Source organism: Cupressus sempervirens, chromosome 6 (assembly GCF_028749045.1).
Source record: "Cupressus sempervirens isolate cs-2001-9-10 chromosome 6, ASM2874904v1, whole genome shotgun sequence".
In the NCBI taxonomy this organism is placed as follows: domain Eukaryota; kingdom Viridiplantae; phylum Streptophyta; class Pinopsida; order Cupressales; family Cupressaceae; genus Cupressus; species Cupressus sempervirens.
In genome coordinates this window covers 49,676,928-49,696,103 of record NC_143123.1, presented here as the reverse complement: position 1 = coordinate 49,696,103, position 19,176 = coordinate 49,676,928, and the positions used below count along the sequence as shown (strand labels likewise).

The window sequence follows — 19,176 nt, the reverse complement described above, 5'->3', positions numbered from 1 at the left end:
TGGAGGATTCTATTGGTTTACAAATTGCAGGTCATCCATGGGATTTGTTGGATAAAAGGCATTGGGAGCTGATTGTGGAGGTAAAATATTATAATAAGGGTTTTGAACAAGAGCAAAGGGCATGTCATTTACATTGAATGAATATGAATCAACATTCACATTCAGCCGAGGAGTTGACATATTCAAAGATTGAGCATTCATGTCTTTCCACAAGTCTGTCTCGACCTTTTTTCTAGGGTTGTAAAAGAACAAAACAAAACATATCAATTCTTAACTCAATTCGAGCAAGATATAGCTCAATAGAAACAACAAAAATCGTAAAATCAACCGGGGAGAAAGAATCCTTTCCTTGACAATATCAAAATGTCCAAACTGAGACTATAGGGTTTACTGAACACAACCTCAGGCATAGCAAAAGCTTCAGTTCAAGAACTAGGGACTCAAACAATGGTCACATATAGCTGGAGGAGCAAGGAGAGCAGGAATTAGAAAGCAATGTCCTTGCATATATACAGAGCAGGTCGAGAGAGGCGATGGTGGCAGCGACCCTCTAATTTTTATATTTTTTTGTAAATAAATTTAAATTTTTTCCTTACTTTTTTTTCCAACAGCCAAGAACAAAACACATTATTGACTTTTTCTTAAAAACTATACGACAAACCTATAAGCATCCTGCAGGAACTAATAAATCATGCTAGCCTCCATTGTCAATTTCTTATCATTTTCTTAATGGAATCAGATTGGGACAAATAAGATGCAAAATACTTATGTTGTACGTAGCACTCACAAAACCTTCATTAGCTTCTAACAAAACCCTTTTTGACAAGCAAGAACTATTAAAATAATTAATTTCACAAATATCTGTCCTCAGGTTACACCAGCTATCACTTAGTAAAATGCTCCACCACACCAAGTGAAGCAGCTTTGATCGATTGTGTATATATTTATGCCAAAATAAGCTAGAAGGTTTACTGTCCATGGTATCGGTACCTACACGTTGGCCTGTCCCAAGAATCGATTTACACCCACCCACTATAAAATGTTTTTTCAAGGTTTAAATATAGAAATTGTCATTTGATCAAACCTAACAGAAACAAAACACCACTGCAAATTTTCAAGATTGATTATCAAAAGATTTCCTCTGTAAGAGATGCGTAGAGTTTACTGTATGCAGGAAAATGATTTTACATTGTATGGTCTTGCATATTCAGTCCATATGGCTCTAGAATTGGTTGCTCAACCAATTCATGTGCACTTGCATCTTCTAAGTACGGAACAATATACTTTAGCATGCAATCATGAGTGATATCAAGGTGATTCCCAGGAGTACTGATATATTTCACTTTTCCAGCATCATCCAAAGCTTTTAAGCCAATCCAATCTTCTTTATATAGTGCAGTCTGCAAATTAATCAAGCAAGAAATGCTTTGTTTAGTGCAGCAATCTTAAAAAGCACACAAATTCAATCTATTTTCCAGACGGATGATGATTTACCTCCTGTGCAGGTAATATCACACTGAAGTTACCATCCGGATAATATCCAAACCATGCAGTTTCTCGTGGGATCAAAACAGTATCATGCTCGAACTATCACAAAAACAAGCACATAATATATCATCTTAACATTTTATAAATGCCTCCTAAAATTCCTAACTTGATTATACTTTCAATTCATTTTTAAGCTAACCATAATGTAGGCATTTTTTTCATGATAACTCTCCACTCACTCAAATCTGATACTCACCATGACCAGGATCAACTTTTCAAGACTACTGAAGCGCTCCTTATATGTGGAATTTCTATGACCAGGCAACTCATTATTGAGCTTCGGGAGAAATTTGCAACCTTTTAAGTAATTAGATATATCCTGAAAACAAAGTCAATATACAGTTAGCACATTTGACATCTCTCAGCCGAGACACCATACAAAATAGAAACCAAGATATGTCCTCTTTTCAGAATGTTGGACTTGCATTCTAGTCAACAGAAATGATGACATTAATATGCATGCAGCAAGCTTATCCATTCCTTGCCAATTTACAAAGATTTAATTACTATTATTATTTTATAAATTTAATGAAATGTTTAGTAGTTAACCATAGGTAGAGTTGGATGTGAATTTACTGTTCATGTTATGCAACTTTTGACATACCGTTGGGATTTTGAGATAACCACTTGGAGCTAGGTGTTCCTGCATAGAAAACACACATTAAGAAGTATGAAACAGTTCAAATCCCTTATTCTCATCTTTCTAGGGTAGCTTTCAAATTTTTGTTTCATCACAATATCCAGAAAAATCAGCCAATCATGAAAAGAAAAGACTTTGGGCCACAAAAATGCATTGTAAGTGTAAAGATAAATGAATGAAGAGCAAACCTGTACAAATTCGGAATACAGTTCACCCTTTATCAAGGCATCAACAAGTGCGCAGATAAATGATGTCTGAATAAAATATCAGTAATCATAATAAGTATTTCATAGGAAACTGAATGAAATCAAAGAAATTTACCCTTACCAAAAAAAACATCATTGCAAGTCAAAAATGTATCCTAAACTGCCGAAGATGAAGCAAACATTTTTTCAAAGCACATTTAATGGTGGGTAATAAAATTGCACATAAAATGAAACCCTTCATCCTCATATAATGTCCTAGCTTTTTTATTTTATCGGTATATAGCGTCCTTAATTTTGTTCCAAAGATGCAAGTTGCACTTTCCAGATACTTAGAATTCTTCTTAGTGCATATACCTTAATCTAATTTGCTATCACAAGTTTCCACATATGTAAAGAAACCCTTTATCCTCGTAAAATGTCCTTAATTTTGTTCCAAAGATGCAAGTTGCATTTTCCAGATACTTGGAATTCTTCTTAGTGCATATCCCTTAATCTAATTTGGTCTCATGAGTTTTCACATATCCAAGGATTCTAAATGATGAAGAAAATTTTATAAATATTAAAAACTAACTATTTATAAAATAGAGGTCTCAAAGTATTTCAACATAACAGATGAAGCTACCATCTTCATATAACTTCTATGCAGTAGGTGAAAATTCAACCCATAGTTTGCAGACTCCGACTTGAAGAGTAATTGTCAAGCCCAACCTTTTCTACTCCGCAAAAACCCGACTTAGAAAGAATTGAAAAAAAGAAATTCTTAAAAAACTTCTTTTAAAAAAAAATTCAATTACAAAATGTATTGGAAATTTGACAACTGGAAAGAGAGAATGCACAGTTTTATAGCAAAAACATGTGTGAAGAATGTGTTTTAACCGGCCTTTACCAGCGTCAGTGTTTTTACCTATGTTTTTTCTGTGTATGTAAGAACTTGCACAGCTCGGAAATTGGAGAGTATTCACAGAGTTCGCAAACTATGCTTCAATCCAAGAAAAAACACCTCATACTGCTTGTAATATATTATTTTGACCCCATGCTATCATCATGTGTTGACCAATGAACTGAAAGTGGTTTAGAGGCATCCTACAATAACTTAGTCTTTGCAACACACACAATGAACTCCTCATTCTATTTTTGGTTAGATGTGTGAGTTTTGTGTTTTGGTTTGTGGTAATGTATGTTTGTGTTTGAGAGCCAGATCAATCTATAGCTTTATCATCAAAGAATCAGAGATGTATTCACTCCTGTATACAACCACACAACCTGAAAAAAACACTTTCAAAAGTTTTCACAAAGACAATCCTTGAGAAGCTATCAAAGACTGAAGTGTATGGCTTGCCGAAGAAGAGTCGAGTGTACAGTTAGATGGAGAATAAGAATAAAAATACTTGTATAAATGTCCACAAGTGACCAAAGGTACACGAATGTACTCAAGAATAAATTAGTTCACAACAGAAACTTCTAGGAAAAGAGCACCCTAGGGAAGAAAAATAAATAAACAATAGCAGTAAAAATAAAATGTAACATTGGAACCCAAAGCAAGTGGTTAAGAAGACTACAAGGATAAGGTGCAACTTTCATTAAATATCTTTATCAGCAGAAGGAAAGAATCGCCCATGCCATTGTCCATGCCATTGCCAATCATTTCAAAAAGACTAGTACATAATGTAATAATAATCAACGAAAGTGCCAAGAGTCAGTGAGCAAGGCATGGTGGCACAAAGAGGAAACAAACTACAAAGTACTCCCTCTAAAATATCTTCTAGTATCCAAGGCTGGTGTAATTCCTATAGTAGTGAAACAACTTATATGCATCTATCCCTATGGCCTGAGCAGGGCCAAGACAAAGCCTATCCCCATTCTCAAGGAGCAGAACCACACCATCAAGGAGTAAAATCATGTTGTCAAGGGAGATTGTGAAGAGGCATACGAGTAGTAATGAAATTTTGGGAGAAACACGATGTATGATCAGGTAAGAGAGAGTAAGTGTGCAATCAATTGGACAGATGGTGAAGCATACAATTGACTAGAGATAGTGAAGCATTCAATCAGATGAAGGGAGTGAAGAGTATGGTTAATTGCCAAGAAGGAAGCACATGGTTTGCTAGAGAAGGGGCGATGAAGCAATTGATTGGTTTTGACATCACACTTGTTGAAGCTACAGCCACTCGAGTGGGATAGATCGATTCTTTACCCAACAAATCTTTGATTACTTGCACACCAGAGAAAGACCAAGTCACACCTACCAGTAGTTTTAATGGTTGAAGAAGATAGGAAGCTTGGAAAGGGGAAGAGCTTGTGCTATAAGAGAGAATAAAGTGATTCCTAATCATAGTTGGGCATGTGTAAAGGAGGTAGATTATGCTACAAAGAATACAGAGGTAAGTTGAGTATCTCATTGGGATCAATTTTGGCATAGCCCATAAGATGTATAATTATTTTGCAATAACAAATAGTGTATTTTCTGAGTTCTTGTTTCTTCGCTGTTCTTTCGTTCATTTTATGCCTTTGCCATGCAACTCTAGGCACCTATTCACTGGTTCATTTGTACCACTTGCAGTTTGTACCAAGTTGTATCATGAGAGTTGCTTGAGCTCTATAAAAATGTGCATTTGTGTGTCACATTGCAGATGAACTAGATGGGCCATGATCAACAAAAACAAACAAGAATAGGAATTAACAACAATGACAAAGCACATGGCAGAACAAATGTCAAACCTGATGGCATTTTAAGAGCCCTTCAATTAAGGCTCAACGACATGGAGATTACAAAAAGAAAAACAGTGATGGTGAAGGATTTTGGTGAGGATGAGAGGATTTATGTTGCCATAGAGGAACCGATAGACTTTCAATTTGAGATAAAGATAAGATAAATTTATTAATGTCCAACAAGAGATGACAAAGAGGGTCAAAGGGACTGCCAACACACAACAGAGGCCAGCTAACAGCAAGAACACCAAATGATGCCTGGGGAAAGAGAAACAACACTAACAGAAAACAAAAGAAGAAGCCAAGAGGTAGACACCCGCAACTGACTAAACAGGCCCAGCAGTGGAGAGAAACCCAAAATTGAGGAATACAGCCAAGATCGAGAAGAAACCCTATGACGCTGCTGAGTGCTAGTAGAAGTGGAGGATAGTTGTCGAGAGTAACTCTTGTTGTCCTCCATTTTGTCATCACAAAATGGAGGCAGCACTACATTACTTTTCCAATTAAATTTCACATTTCTCTGAGATAACTCATTATTTGATTGGCGAAAATTGATCAAACAATTGTCACCAGTCCATATAATGAAATGTTTTACTGAAGGTTTTTATCAAGTCATTTTCGTTTTCCTAGTTTGTTAACCTATACTTAATTTTTGAGACCTTCAAGTCCCTTTTGCATTTTTAAGTGTTTGTTTTGATTGTTTTCATCTTTTTGCTTCCTTCAATCTCTTGTCGGTCATACCTTCGATTCGAGATGTCTTGGGGCTTAATCGGAGTTGTTAGTCAAAAGATATTAAGGATTAAGTGCCCAAAAAGTGGGGTTGCAGCTTCAATTGCATATTTAAAATATTGACCTTGATAGAGAGAGTTTTCCAAAGGAAATGAGCTCTGCTAAGGTTTGTACGACCTCCGTCTGAATCCTTGCTGGTTACCACTGTTTGTCACACCGCATTTACTGCAGGAATAAGATTTCATTTATAATGAGTTCGGCCTTCTCCAGCCCAGCAGTTGATGTCGGTGTTGGAGTTGCTATTGCTATTGGAGATAATGGCTCCACCGACCAAACGCTCGCGCAAGTTTCTTCCCAAGGTGTTTCATGAGATAATTCCTCTCCTGATATTATTTTGAGTGCTAAGGAATTTGATATTGCATGCACATGGTTAGAGCAGCAAACCCTTATTGGGTATTTTGTGGGTCGTACTCCTTCTGAAAGCACGCTATGAGAATGGGTTTCCAAGGTTTGGACACCTTAGGTTGTTCGCCTTAAAGGCATTCAAAGCCTTACCAAAGGCTTTTTTCTTTTACGCTTTGGCAATGCTGGCCAAGCTGAACATGTTTTTGTGTAAGGGCCCTGGACTATCAGGTCATCCCTCTTGGTTTTTCAATGTTGGTCGCGAGATTTTGCTGTTTCCGATGATTGGAAGCTTAAGGTGCCCGTTTGGATGGAGTTTCTTGGGCTTCCCATTCCTTGCTAGTCTTTTTTACCCGCTATAGTGCAAATTGTTGGCAAGGTTGTGTGCCTTGAACCGGACAAGTTTTTCAACGCTTGTCCCCAACGTAGGGTTTGTGTTGAGGTCGACCTGTCTAAAGACCTGAAAGATTTAGTGGAAATACAGATAGGTGCTATACCTCAACCTTCTGAATACTTGCTATTGGTGCCAGTCAGTTGAGCATAAGATTAGGGATTGTCCCTTGTTGGACCGTAACCGTCCCTCAGCTTCGGAAACCAAGCTCGCTCCGACTGCCAAGAAAGATGAATGGACTACGGTGGTGAAAAAAGGGAAGGGTTTGACTACAGCTAAGGCAAGCTCTTTGCCTATGGATCATGGTAAACCTATCTCAAGCTAGATACCAATCGACTCCTCTGTTCCATTGCTCCCTCCGCCTCCTGTTTCAAACCTTGGAGGCTAGGAGACAGTGGGGGTTCCTACCTCGGATCCGTGTCCTCTTTGGACTCACGCGCCGCAAGCGGTGTCGATGATTGCCAAGCAATAAGTTATGTCAGTCTTGCAGCCCAGATGGCCGCGAGGAGTTTTTTGACAATGGGGAGAAACTTTGAAGGGTCATAACTATTGATGACCCCTCTTTTGAGGCTCCCTCTTTTTTGCCTAATAGTTTCTCCTCTTTGGAGGATGAGGATGACATGCAAGCTAGTTTACCATGAATTGTCTTTCATGGAATGTGCGAGGGTTGACAGACCTCCCTAGAAAATATTTTGTTCGTGATACCAAGTGTCAGTTTGATCTTGATGTTCTCTATCTCCAAGAAGTTAAAGTTGCTGGATTTCTTCTCTACTTAGCTTGTCTTGTTATTTGGCCGGATAGTGCCGTTGTTGCTTCTCAACATGAAGCTGGTCGAGGTGATGTTGTTACTCTCCCTTCCCCTCATTTAATTTCCTCTGTTGTTTCACATGGCTCTGTCCCTTTTCACAGGGTGATTTGGATCCTGCTGTCTTTTTAGAATCATTCTTTTGGTATTGTTAACATTTATGCTCCCAATGATGTTGTTGAGCGTTCACATCTGTGGCGTTGGTTGGTGAATCATTTGCTTCCTGCAACATGGGTTTTTTGTGGGGACTTCAACATGGTTGAGCAAGCCTCTAACAAAGAAGGCCTTCTGCCCTTTAGGTGGGCAGTTGGCGAATGGGAGGCCTAGTTTTACATGCGGAACAAATTAGGCCTTTATGATCCTAATGTTACTCATTGCCGCCTACATGGGATTTGGCACACTTGCTCCAATTTTTGAGCTGGGTCGGACAGAGTTTTAAAAAGACTTGACAAGGCTATGATTTTTGCATAGTCCTTTTTTTCCTTTTCTCAAAAGCATGCCTTGCCTGTCATTCCCCTACCTGATGTGACGTTGTTAGACCACTCCCCCATTCTCTTTTCTATCACTTGGCAAATAGCTCAGCCTTGCCCAAGTAAAACCTAGTTTTACCTCAACACTTCTTTGCTGGCTCATCCGCCAACTGTTGCTCACATTCAACATGTTTGGAATCTTGAGCCTCGGCCCCACACCCATGTTGGATGGATTCAATAATGGAATGATGCTATGCTCCGTACTGTGAGGTTTCTTTGCATTTACGGTAGACAACTAGCTATGTATTGCAGAAGATCTTATGAAGCCACTACTCTCGATCTGTGTACGGCCTCTAAGGCTCTTGCCATGAATCCGTTTGATAAGGATCTCCAAGTTCAACTTGCCAACCTTAGACACCAGAAACAAGTTGCAGATAACGATGCTGCTTGAGGAGCTCAGATCAAGGCCCGTCTCCACTAGTTGAAAGTCGGCAATCAGGTTTCCAAGGAATTTTTTAGTGCTTTGAGGGCTTGGCATTCTGCAGAGGGTATTAAACACATTCGAGAAGATCAACAAGTTTTCACCAACCTGCCGAATATTCTCCAAGCTTTTGTGCGTCATTATGAGCAGGTTTTTATAGCTCAAGGGCCCTCTATTGCGCATGATCAAGCATTGCGAGCCTACCTTGATGTTAGTCCTAATAGGCTTGCTCCTGAACAATATGCCTTTTGTGAGCAAAAGCTAATGCTTGCAGATTTAAAGGAAGCTATCCTTTCCATGGCTGATGACAAAGCCCTTGGATATGATGGCTTCCCCTGTGAGTTCTACAAGGTACTTTGGGATGACAATGGCCTCGATTTCCTTCATGTTTATGATGAAGCATAAAACTCAAATTCATTGGGTAACGTCATTAACAAAGGGAATATTAAATTCATACCTAAAGCTGGTGATCCTGAAGAAATTTGTAATTGGCGGCCCATCACCTTGTTGAATGTCTCCTACAAGATCATTGCCAAGGCTCTCTCTCTTAAAATTAAGCATTTGATCCCTCAGATTGTTCGACCTGAACAAACTGGTTTTATTAAGTCTTGGTATATCTTGGACAACATTATTGCTGTCTGGGAAGGGATGGAATGGGCTATACATTCCAAACAATAGGTCCTATTCTTGAAGATTGATTTTGCCAAAGCATATGACCAAATTGAATGACCCTTTATTTTAGCTATGCTTCAAGCTCTAGGCTTCAACCCAATATTTCATCAGTTGGTGCAAATGCTTTTTGGGGATGTCTCTGCTTGCATCACCATTAATGGTCATTATTTTGAAGCTTTTGGGCTCTTCAGATCTATCCGTCAAGGTTGTCCTCTTGCGCCTTCTGTCTATGTTTTGGCAGCCAATGGCTTTGGCTATCTGCTGGCCAATGCCATTTCCTGAGGTCTAGTGGGTGGTATTTCTTTACCGAAGTTGACCACTCAGCTGGTCAATGGCCATTTTGCAGATGATTCTTTCCTCACTTTGATTGAGGATGAGGAGAATATTGCCAATGCTTTGCAATGTTTGGATACTTTTTGCCTTGCTTTAGGGTCTGCCATCCAATGGCACAAAACCCTCTGCTACACCCAATCTTTTTTGCCCAAGCCTCACTGGTTGCAACAGTATAGATAGAAATGGGTCCAACATGGTGAAATTTTTTAATTTTCGGGCATTCCATTTGCTTTTCAAGCATCCCTTCTAGAGTTGTGGAATGTTGTGCTTACTTGAATTGAGAAGAAGTTGGAGTATTGGATCACTAAGCCCCTCTCACTTGCGGGAAGGTTTCAAATATGCTCCAAAGCACTTGCTGCTACTCGTGTATTATTCTTCTTGTTGGTCTCCTTTTAAAGCCTCGCACCTTAAGCTCGAACATCTTCTCAAGACTTTCTCTAGGCCTCTGATGCTGTGCGTCATGGCTTTCACAGAGTTGCCTGGGACTTCTGTTGTTTCCCCAAAGATTCTCGTGGCCTTGGTTTGCTTTCCACCTATAAGTAGGGGATAGCCCTCTGTGCCAAGTGGGTCATACGAGCTCTCTTCGGAGATGAAGCCTGGAAAATTTTGCTGCAACACCGCATTTCTTTAGGCTTTTCGGTTAACCGTTCGGCCTAGAAGGGGATTGGTCTTCAAACCCTTCTTGTGACCTCTAAACCTATTCAGATTCAGGGAACTTTTGTTGCTAAGAGCATTTGGAAATCCTAAGAAGCCCTCAAACCTTGGCTTCGTTGGGCTGGTAATGGATTCAAAGATGGGCTCTCAATGAATGAAATGTCCCTTTTTCTGATTTTATATGATATTTCAAGCCTCTAATCAGATTTTTAAAATCAAACAACCAATATTACAAAGATCCACCAATTTCTCAATAAACCCCAAATCGGGTATGCCCGAAATAGTGCCAAAAACTTCACAACTTCACATATTATTAATAAATCTGAAAGTGGACATTTTTACAGAAATTTCAGCAGCATAACGGCCTACAAAATGACATTTCCAGATCTGTATAACATTTAGACAACAGCTCCCAAACGGAGGACAAAAACAATGCTCATCGAGCTCCCGAAAATAACACAAAATAGCCCGGAATCACCACAAAACACTAATAATCTATCACAGAAGTTTAACGACCCAATACATATATTCAACTCTATTTTAACATCTAGAAGTCTGAAATATAGCAGCAACCCAAACTGATATGAAATACTCAACTGGAAACATCAAACTCTTACAAAAAAACACACCCGAAAACCCACAAATCTGCACTGTTCAGCACAAGGGCAAGCTCTGCATGAGCTTGCACATGGAATGGCTTTAAACTCCCGTCCTTAGCCTTCCTGGAAACCTGCAAACTCCCGTCCTTGGGTCTCCTTCTCCACAGGTTTGGCAGCCTCTGAAGAACAACAAAGCAATGAGCAAAAATCAAGTTTTGGAATGAGCCCAAAATGCCTCCAAAACCCTTAAAAGAGGGCATAACCCTAACTCACGTCCAAGAGGGGTTAATAAAACATATTTTAATGATAATTTTCATTTATTAGTCCATGGGTTTCCAAAGATTAGCCCCTTTTGCTGAAACTTCACCTTTTTGGGCCTGCCTACCTTAGCAAAGATTTTTTTTTTTTAATTATTTGAAAAGGGGACATGACAAGTCCGCCCCTCCCAAATATTGCTTTTCCTCAAGCAATGAAGGTTGGAATGCTCAAGAATATGTGCTCCTTCCCAAGTTGCATCCTCTAGTGGTAATCCTTTCCATTTGACCAAATACTCTATGATACTCCTATTTCTCAATCTTTTCTCGCTTGTATCCAAAATCTCTTCTGGTATCAAAACTAATTTCCCTTCATCATCAAAAGGTGGTAATTCTGTGGATACTATGGTTTGCTGGCCTAGAACCTTCTTCAGGCAAGATACATGGAAAACATTATGTAATTTGCTGTTTGGTGGGAGCTCCAATTCATAAGCTACCTCTCCTACCTTCTTGGCGATCTTATAAGGCCCATAGAACCTTGGCTTGAGTTTCTCTGCCCCACTCCTCTTCAAGGTGCTTTGCTTATATGGCTACAACCTAACAAATACTAAATCTCCCACCTCAAAAGATCTTTCGGTCCTTTTCCTATCAGCATACAACTTTTGTTGGTTCTGTGCATGTTGTAGATTATCCTTGAGGGACCTTATTATGTCTTGGCTTTGCTTGACGAAATCACTTGTTGCAAGTACTCTGCTATCTAAAAGTACTAGATCAACAAACGAAAGGGCATCATAACCATAAAGAGCACGAAAAGGAGGCATACCAATAGACATGTGATGAGATGTATTATAACAATACTCCCCTAGGTGCAACCATTTCACCCAAGCATGTTGTTGATTTGAAACATAGTTCCTCAAATATCCCTCTATCCATTTATTAACTATCTCTGTTTGTCCATCTGTTTGAGGGTGATAGCTAGTATTGGCAGTGAGTTCAGTTCCTACCAAATGAAAGAGCTCCTTCCAAAAAGAGCTGAGGAATCTACTGTTCCGGTCACTGACAATGTTTCTAGGCAAGCCATGTAATCTAAAAATTTCCTTGAAGAACAATTCGGCAACTTGTGATGCCTTGAAATCAGATGTGATAGGAAAGAAATGTGCATACTTAGTCTATCTACCACCACATATATGCAATCCTTACCTTGAACCTTGGGCAATCCAGTGATGAAGTCCATGGAAATACTTTACCATTTTTGTTCAGGAATAGGAAGTGGCTGCAACAACCCTGCAGAAAAATTTTGCTCACTCTTGCTTTGTTGGCATACCATACATTCCTTAATGTGTTTAAGGACATCCTCCTTCACACCCTTCCATGAAAACCGCTCTCGAATTTGCCTGTAAGTCTTGAAGTATCCCTGATGACCAGCCAAAGGTGTGTCATGAAAGGCCCTCAATATCCTCTCCTTAGTTTTTGATCCTGGCACTAAGAAGATCCTATTCTTGTAATAAATCAATTCATCAACAACCTTGTACCTGTTATCATCCACTAATTTATCCAAAATATTGGCGGCAAAGGGATCTTTAGCATACTCTAAAATTATGGAGACTTTCCAATCAGCAGAGATAGATGTTAAGGAACACAGAGTGGGCTTTCTTGAGAGAGCATTAGCAACCACATTATTCTTTCCTTTCATGTATTCAATATCAAAATCATAAGCTTGCAATTTGCTTACCCATTTTTGTTGACGATCATTCAAATCCCTTTGGTTCAAGAAGAACCTGAGGTTATTATGGTATGTCTTTACAATGAATCTCCCACATACCAAATATTGTCTAAACTTATGAAGTGCATGCATGATTGCCAACATTTCCTTATCATAGATGGAGTAACCTTTCTTTGATTGATTTAGTTTTCTACTTTCAAATGCTATTGGATGTCCCCTTTGAGTTAGGACAGCCCCTATACCTTCTCCAGAAGCAGCACATTCAACAACAAAAGGTAAAGAGAAATCTAGAATTGCAAGCACAGGCATGAACTCATTACCTCCTTAAGCTTATCAAATGTTTTTTGTTCCTCTTCTGTCCAAACAAAAGCTCCTTTCTTTGTCAAATCAGTCAAGGGGGCAGCAAGCTGAGAAAATCCCTTGGCAAATCTCCTATAGTAGCTACACAACCCGAAGAAACCTCTCAACTGTGTAAGATTAGTGGGTGGAGGCCAATCCAAAATTGCCTGGATTTTTTGTTGATCAGCCTGTACTCCTTTAGAACTTATAATATGTCCCAAGTATAGGATCTCTGTCAACCCAAACTCACATTCAGATAGCTTAGCATAAAAGGATTACTGCTCCAAGATTCCCAAAACAGTGTCTATGTGCTTTAGATGCTCTTCCCATGTTTTACTGTAAATCAAGATATCATCAAAAAATACCAAAACAAATTTTCGAAGATGCTGACTGAATACCTTATTCATACAAGATTAGAAAATTGCAGGTGCATTAGTGAGGCCAAAAGGCATAACAAGAAATTCAAAGTGCCCACAGTAACATCTGAAAGTAGTCTTTTCCACATCTTCACTCATTCGGATTTGATGGTACCTTGATCTTAAGTCAATTTTTGAGAAGTATACAGCAGCATGTAACTCATCAATGAGTTCATCTATACGTGATATGGGATACCTATTTTTTATGGTCTTCTTATTTAGAGCCCTGTAGTCTATACTCATTCTCATTGTACCATCCTTTTTCTTGACGAGTACCACAGATGATGCAAATGGACTAGAGCTAGGCCTTATGAATCCCATGTCCAGGAGTTCCTTAATAGTTTTTTCAATTTCTTCCTTATAACCTCTTGGATGGCGGTATGGGGTTGTTATAACTGGTTTGGCACCCTGTTCTAACTCTATAACATGCTCAAAACCTCTATCTAGTGGTAATCCTAGAGGCAAGTCACTGAAAACTATACTATGCTTATCAAGAATATTTTGAATTTCAAAATGGAAATTACCTTGATTCTTTGGAGAGCTTGTTGGATGGATTATGACTCCGGCTGCCCATGCTACTTGTCCTCTTCGAAAAGTCCTCTCCATCCTCTTTGCAAAGACCACCTTAAGTGCTCCATTCGATAAGCCTCTCAATAAGACTTCTTTCCCATTGGAATGAAATATAAACTCCATAGTTTGATGGTTCATGTAATTGCCTCCAATAGAGTGCAACCATTGAACACCCAATACAAGATCTGTCTCCCCAATGCCAACAACATAGAAGTCATCACATAACTCATTATCTCCTAAGGTCATCTTGAGTTGTTTCACCACCCGTGTGCAAGGCATAGTGAATCCATCAGCTACAGTAACATTGAATCCCTCAAAATCTTCTGCTTTAAGCCCTCTTTTCATGACAAATCCCTCATCAATAAAATTGTGAGTTGCCCCACTATCAAGAAGAACTGTCAACCTTTGCCCTGCTAGTACCCCTTGAATTCGAAAGGGATGGTATCTTGGGACTCCTGATAATGCTGCTAAAGTGCCATCCTTGCTGATTTCTTTTTCTTTCTCTCCTTCTTCCTCCTCCTTAGTGTCATGAAATTTCTCATGCTCATCTGAATCAGATTCTGAAGCAACTTCAATATAATGCACTTGACCTTTCCTCAAACATCTGTGTCCTGGAACCCATTGTTCTCTACAAGTGAAACATAGCTTTTTCCTTCGTAATTCACTCCTAGTCTCTTCATCTACCTTTTTTTTGCCACATTTATCACATCTTTTGGTGGTAGTGTTGGAAAAGTCTTTTTTTGAAAATTCCCCTTATGTTGCCAAAGATTTGGGGGTTTTTGATCAGTGACTGGTTTCATAGGCCCGCAAGTTTCCAATTGCAAGCTTCTTTTGATAGCTTCCTGTAAGGTTGAGGGTGAGAAAGCCTTAACCAAACCCTTAACAGAATCTTCCAAACCATCAAGAAAAAGATAAACAATCCTCTTTTCACTCATATCAGGTACCATAACAGCCACTTTTTGAAACTCTTCTATATACTCATTAACTGATTTGGTTTGCTTCAACTTTGACAATTCTTTAAAATACTCTTCATCATCCTTGAGGTCAAATCTATCTATCACTCTTTGACTAAAATCATCAAATGTAGTTACCTGATCATGACCTTGAGTAGTCATTCCATGATACCACCAATCATAGGCTGCATCTTCCAAGTGTAGACTTGCAAATTGAACAGCATCACTCTCCTTCATGGGGTTAAGTGTGAAGAAGGTCTGTAATTTTTGTAGCCATGCTCTAGCTGAAATTTTATTTGTTCCATGAAAAGTAGGTGCTGTAAACTTGCTTATTTTATTTTTGAGCTCTCTTCCACTTATGTCATGCTCCCTCTTGTACTCTTTCTTGGACATCAAAGTGTTCATTATATCCACATATTCTCTAAAAGGAACCGAACTGCGAAAGTCATCATCTAAGCCATTGTAAGTAGCTCTTAATGCAATCAAGTTACCTGTAACCTCTTCCACGGGATTAAGGGCTGGAATTGGCACTGGTGGCTCATCTGCAGGCAGGAAAATAGTTTTGGTTGATTTAGAGGGTGTGGGTTTCAGATTTCTTGGCTCCTCTGAATTGCTCCCTTTCTCATTAATAGATGCAACTCCTTGCAATTTTTCTATCAATATTCGCAAAGCCTCTCTAGTTTCTGCCAAACTATCCACTGTTTGCTTCTGAGTATTTTGGATGTCTTGGAAGAATTTCTTTGCCATCTCATCTGAATCAGCCATACTTTTTCCTTTCTTGGATTTTGTACTTTTACTTTCAACTAGAGGTTTGATCAAAATTTCTTTATTCTTTTCTCACTGCAAATATCTCTTTTCTCTTTGACTTAGTTGCATGCAGACTTCTACAAACCCTCAGGCTAGCAAGATCATAGCTCTGATACCACTGAAATGTCCCTTTTTCTGATTTTATATGATATTTCAAGCCTCTAATCAGATTTTTAAAATCAAACAACCAATATTACAAAGATCCACCAATTTCTCAATAAACCCCAAACCGGGTATGCCCGAAATAGTGCCAAAAACTTCACAACTTCACATATTATTAATAAATCTGAAAGTGGACATTTTTACAGAAATTTCAGTAGCATAACAGCCTACAAAATGACATTTCCAGATCTGTATAACATTTAGACAACAGCTCCCAAACGGAGGACAAAAACAATGCTCATCGGGCTCCCGAAAATAACACAAAATAGTCTGAAATCACCACAAAACACTAATAATCTATCACAGAAGTTTAACCACGACCCAATACATATATTCAACTCTATTTTAACATCTAGAAGTCTGAAATATAGCAGCAACCCAAACTGATATGAAATACTCAACCGAAAACATCAAACTCTTACAAAAAAACACACCCGAAAACTCACAAATCTGCATTGTTCAGCACAAGGGCAAGCTCTGCATGAGCTTGCACATGGAATGGCTTTAAACTCCCGTCCTTAGCCTTCCTAGAAACCTGCAAACTCCCGTCTTTGGGTCTCCTTCTCCACAGGTTTGGCAGCCTTTGAAGAACAACAAAGCAATGAGCAAAAATCAAGTTGTGGAATGAGCCCAAAATGCCTCCAAAACCCTTAAAAGAGGGCATAACCCTAACTCAAGTCCAAGAGGGGTTAATAAAACATATTTTAATAATAATTTTTATTTATTAGTCCATGGGTTTCCAAAGATTAGCCCCTTTTGCCCAAACTTCACATTTTTGGGCCTACCTGGCTTAGCAAAGATTATTATTTTTTAATTATTTGAAAAGGGGACATGACAATGAACCAACAAAACCTTTGGTAGTCGCCCTTGTTTGCCACACAAGGTGTGCCTTTAGCCAAGATTCAAGGAGCCAGTGCTTTGCGATTATTTCGCAGGGGTATTAAAACACCCAAAGATTTATTCTCTAGGGTTAGTATGAGCCTTCGCTCATGGGAGGATCTACAGGTCCAGTATAAGCTTATCCGTCTAGATCGACGGATAATTGATCTTCTAGTTTTTGCGGTTCCTCCCAATTTGTTACACAAGCTTGGAATTCACTCATCCCGCCCATGGTGGAAAGATTGGAAGTGGTACCCTGCCACTCCAATGACCAATTATAAACCCAAGTTGGGGTATCGGAGGCTAGTGCCCCATCTTCCAATGGTTGATACTCTCAACCAGCGTTGGCATTTGCATCCTTCGCATAAGACTTGGAGTCATAGATTTGCCACTGTCTGGCGTGCCATCACGGAGCCAAAGATTGCTCACTTCACCTATTGTCTCCTTTTCCAGGGTTTGCCTTTGGGCCCTCAGCTTCTACATTTGGGAGTCCCAGATCCTAGATGCCCTTTTTGTGGTTAGCCTGAAAGCTTTTTGCATGTTTTTTGGTTCTGCAAAAGAGCTCAAAATTATTGGCTTTGAATTTATGACTTTTTGAGGCCTTTTCATCCAGAGGCCTTCACTTGTTATATGGTGGTTCTGGGTGATGCTCCCAGACTCCCTTTTAGATATGCCCAAATCTAGCATGCTTTCAAAATGGAGATATTGTTTCCAATCTAGAAATATCACAATGTTGTTTTATTCTCTCACAGCTTTCTTGATATTCATATTGCAATGTACTCTAAAGCACGTATATGTAATGTCATGTTGCAGATTCAAGTACAAACTGACAAAGTCATGCTAGAAGTGGCTCACCTATAGGAGCTACTTGCTCACTGGGGAATGCCCCTTGTATGGTTGCCCGAGTACCTCTGGATACTTTTTCAAATGACTGCACTCCTCCTCGTGGTTGCCAGCGATGCCGGAGCAGTTCTACTCGCTGCTCACAGACCCCTAGGTCGCAGCCTCATCACCGCTCTCCCGATGGCGGCTTTTGTGGCCGTTAGCGCTTGGCCTCGCCTCCTCGGTGGCTAGGTTCGGGCTGGTCCCCGATGGCTCCCCCTGCTATCGCTGATGCAAGTTGGCCTTATGCTCACCGTGACCCCAAGTGGGCTTTCCCCCGGCTGGATCTTGCCATTTCTCCTCTCAGGGCTGAAGAAGACAAAGAGGTTGATAAAGATACTGCTAATGCTGATGGTTGGGCTCCTCTTGAGCCAGCCAATGACCCTAAGGATTTCTCGGGTTCTGCTCTTGCAACTTGAAGTTTCATGTTTTTCCTTTATATGTTTTTTTTGATGAATAGTTGATTTTTGGCCTTGGGCCGTTTGAACTCCCGGGGTGATCTAGTATCCCCTGGCCCCTTTTTTGTGAATATTTATCTTTAATATTTTAATTAATGGAAAAGCTCTTATTCATCAAAAAAAAATATTGACCTTATATTTTAATGTTGAGTTGCACTTTTTGAAAAATATAATTTAGAATAACTTAATGTTATGTTTTAAAGTTACTTTATGCTAAGTGATTAAAGTCATTATAGTGTACTTTATAGTCTAATTTGATGTTGAGATTTACTTTAATGTTTTAATTTACAACATTAAAGTTAAATATCACTTTTTGAACATATTTACATATTATATGTATAATATAGTGTAAATATGTATTTGACCCCTTTAAGTGAGATTTGCTTAAGAAAATCAAATAGACATGTGCTAAATAGAAAACTTTAGTAATGTAAGTCCATACATGTTTTTGTTTAAAATACATATAATTGCTCCTCCAAACCATGTTTTTTTGGCTTGCAAACAACTAGTTTCTCAATAAAACAACTTGCTGGGTGGTTTTACTTGCACTTTAAAACATGTAAATGAATCTTCAAACCCGATTTTCCTCTTTGCATATAAACGCATTACATGTAATGGCATTTTGTAACCACCATTTGCTGAAGGATTTCATTTACATGTAAATGCAAGTCACAAAAATATGCAATGACTCCTAAACCCGATTTTGGCTTGGGCGTCCAAATGCATTGCCTATTTTGAACATGCAATCACTTCAGCAAACCCCAATTTGCTAAAGGGATGAAGTTCTAATCAAACACATGCATATATATAGCATGTAAAGACTCTTCTAAACCACGATTTGAGTTTTCCATGGAAATACATTACATGTAATCCTCTCCAAGAACCACGATTTTTGTTGCAACATGGTTCACATGCATTTGCCTTGCATATTTTAAAACACGAATTTGAGTTTGGAGAACCCGATTTTGGTCTTGGAGAAGAGGCGTTATGTGCAATAGGACTCACAAACCCCGATTTTGCTCTTCCAAGTAAAAATATGACATGTAATCTGTCCTCTAAAACTCGATTTTGCCTTTGACATTGAAAGGAAAGCT

At 39.1% G+C, this 19,176-nt stretch overlaps 1 protein-coding gene across 2 annotated transcripts in view; it reads right to left on the bottom strand.

Moving 5' to 3' along the window:
- Positions 1 to 816: 816 nt before the first annotated feature.
- Positions 817 to 19,176, bottom strand: part of LOC149551071 (uncharacterized) — a 183,225-nt gene continuing 164,865 nt past the window's right edge. For both annotated transcript variants that reach the window (XM_089786652.1, XM_089786653.1), the window contains 5 exons: positions 2,377 to 2,442; positions 2,153 to 2,191; positions 1,745 to 1,867; positions 1,495 to 1,587; positions 817 to 1,400 (listed from right to left, as the gene is read on the bottom strand). In XM_089786652.1, the coding sequence (XP_089642778.1) occupies positions 1,185 to 1,400; positions 1,495 to 1,587; positions 1,745 to 1,867; positions 2,153 to 2,191; positions 2,377 to 2,442 (537 nt within the window). In that variant the 3' untranslated portion in view covers positions 817 to 1,184. The remainder of the gene's footprint in view (positions 1,401 to 1,494; positions 1,588 to 1,744; positions 1,868 to 2,152; positions 2,192 to 2,376; positions 2,443 to 19,176) is intronic.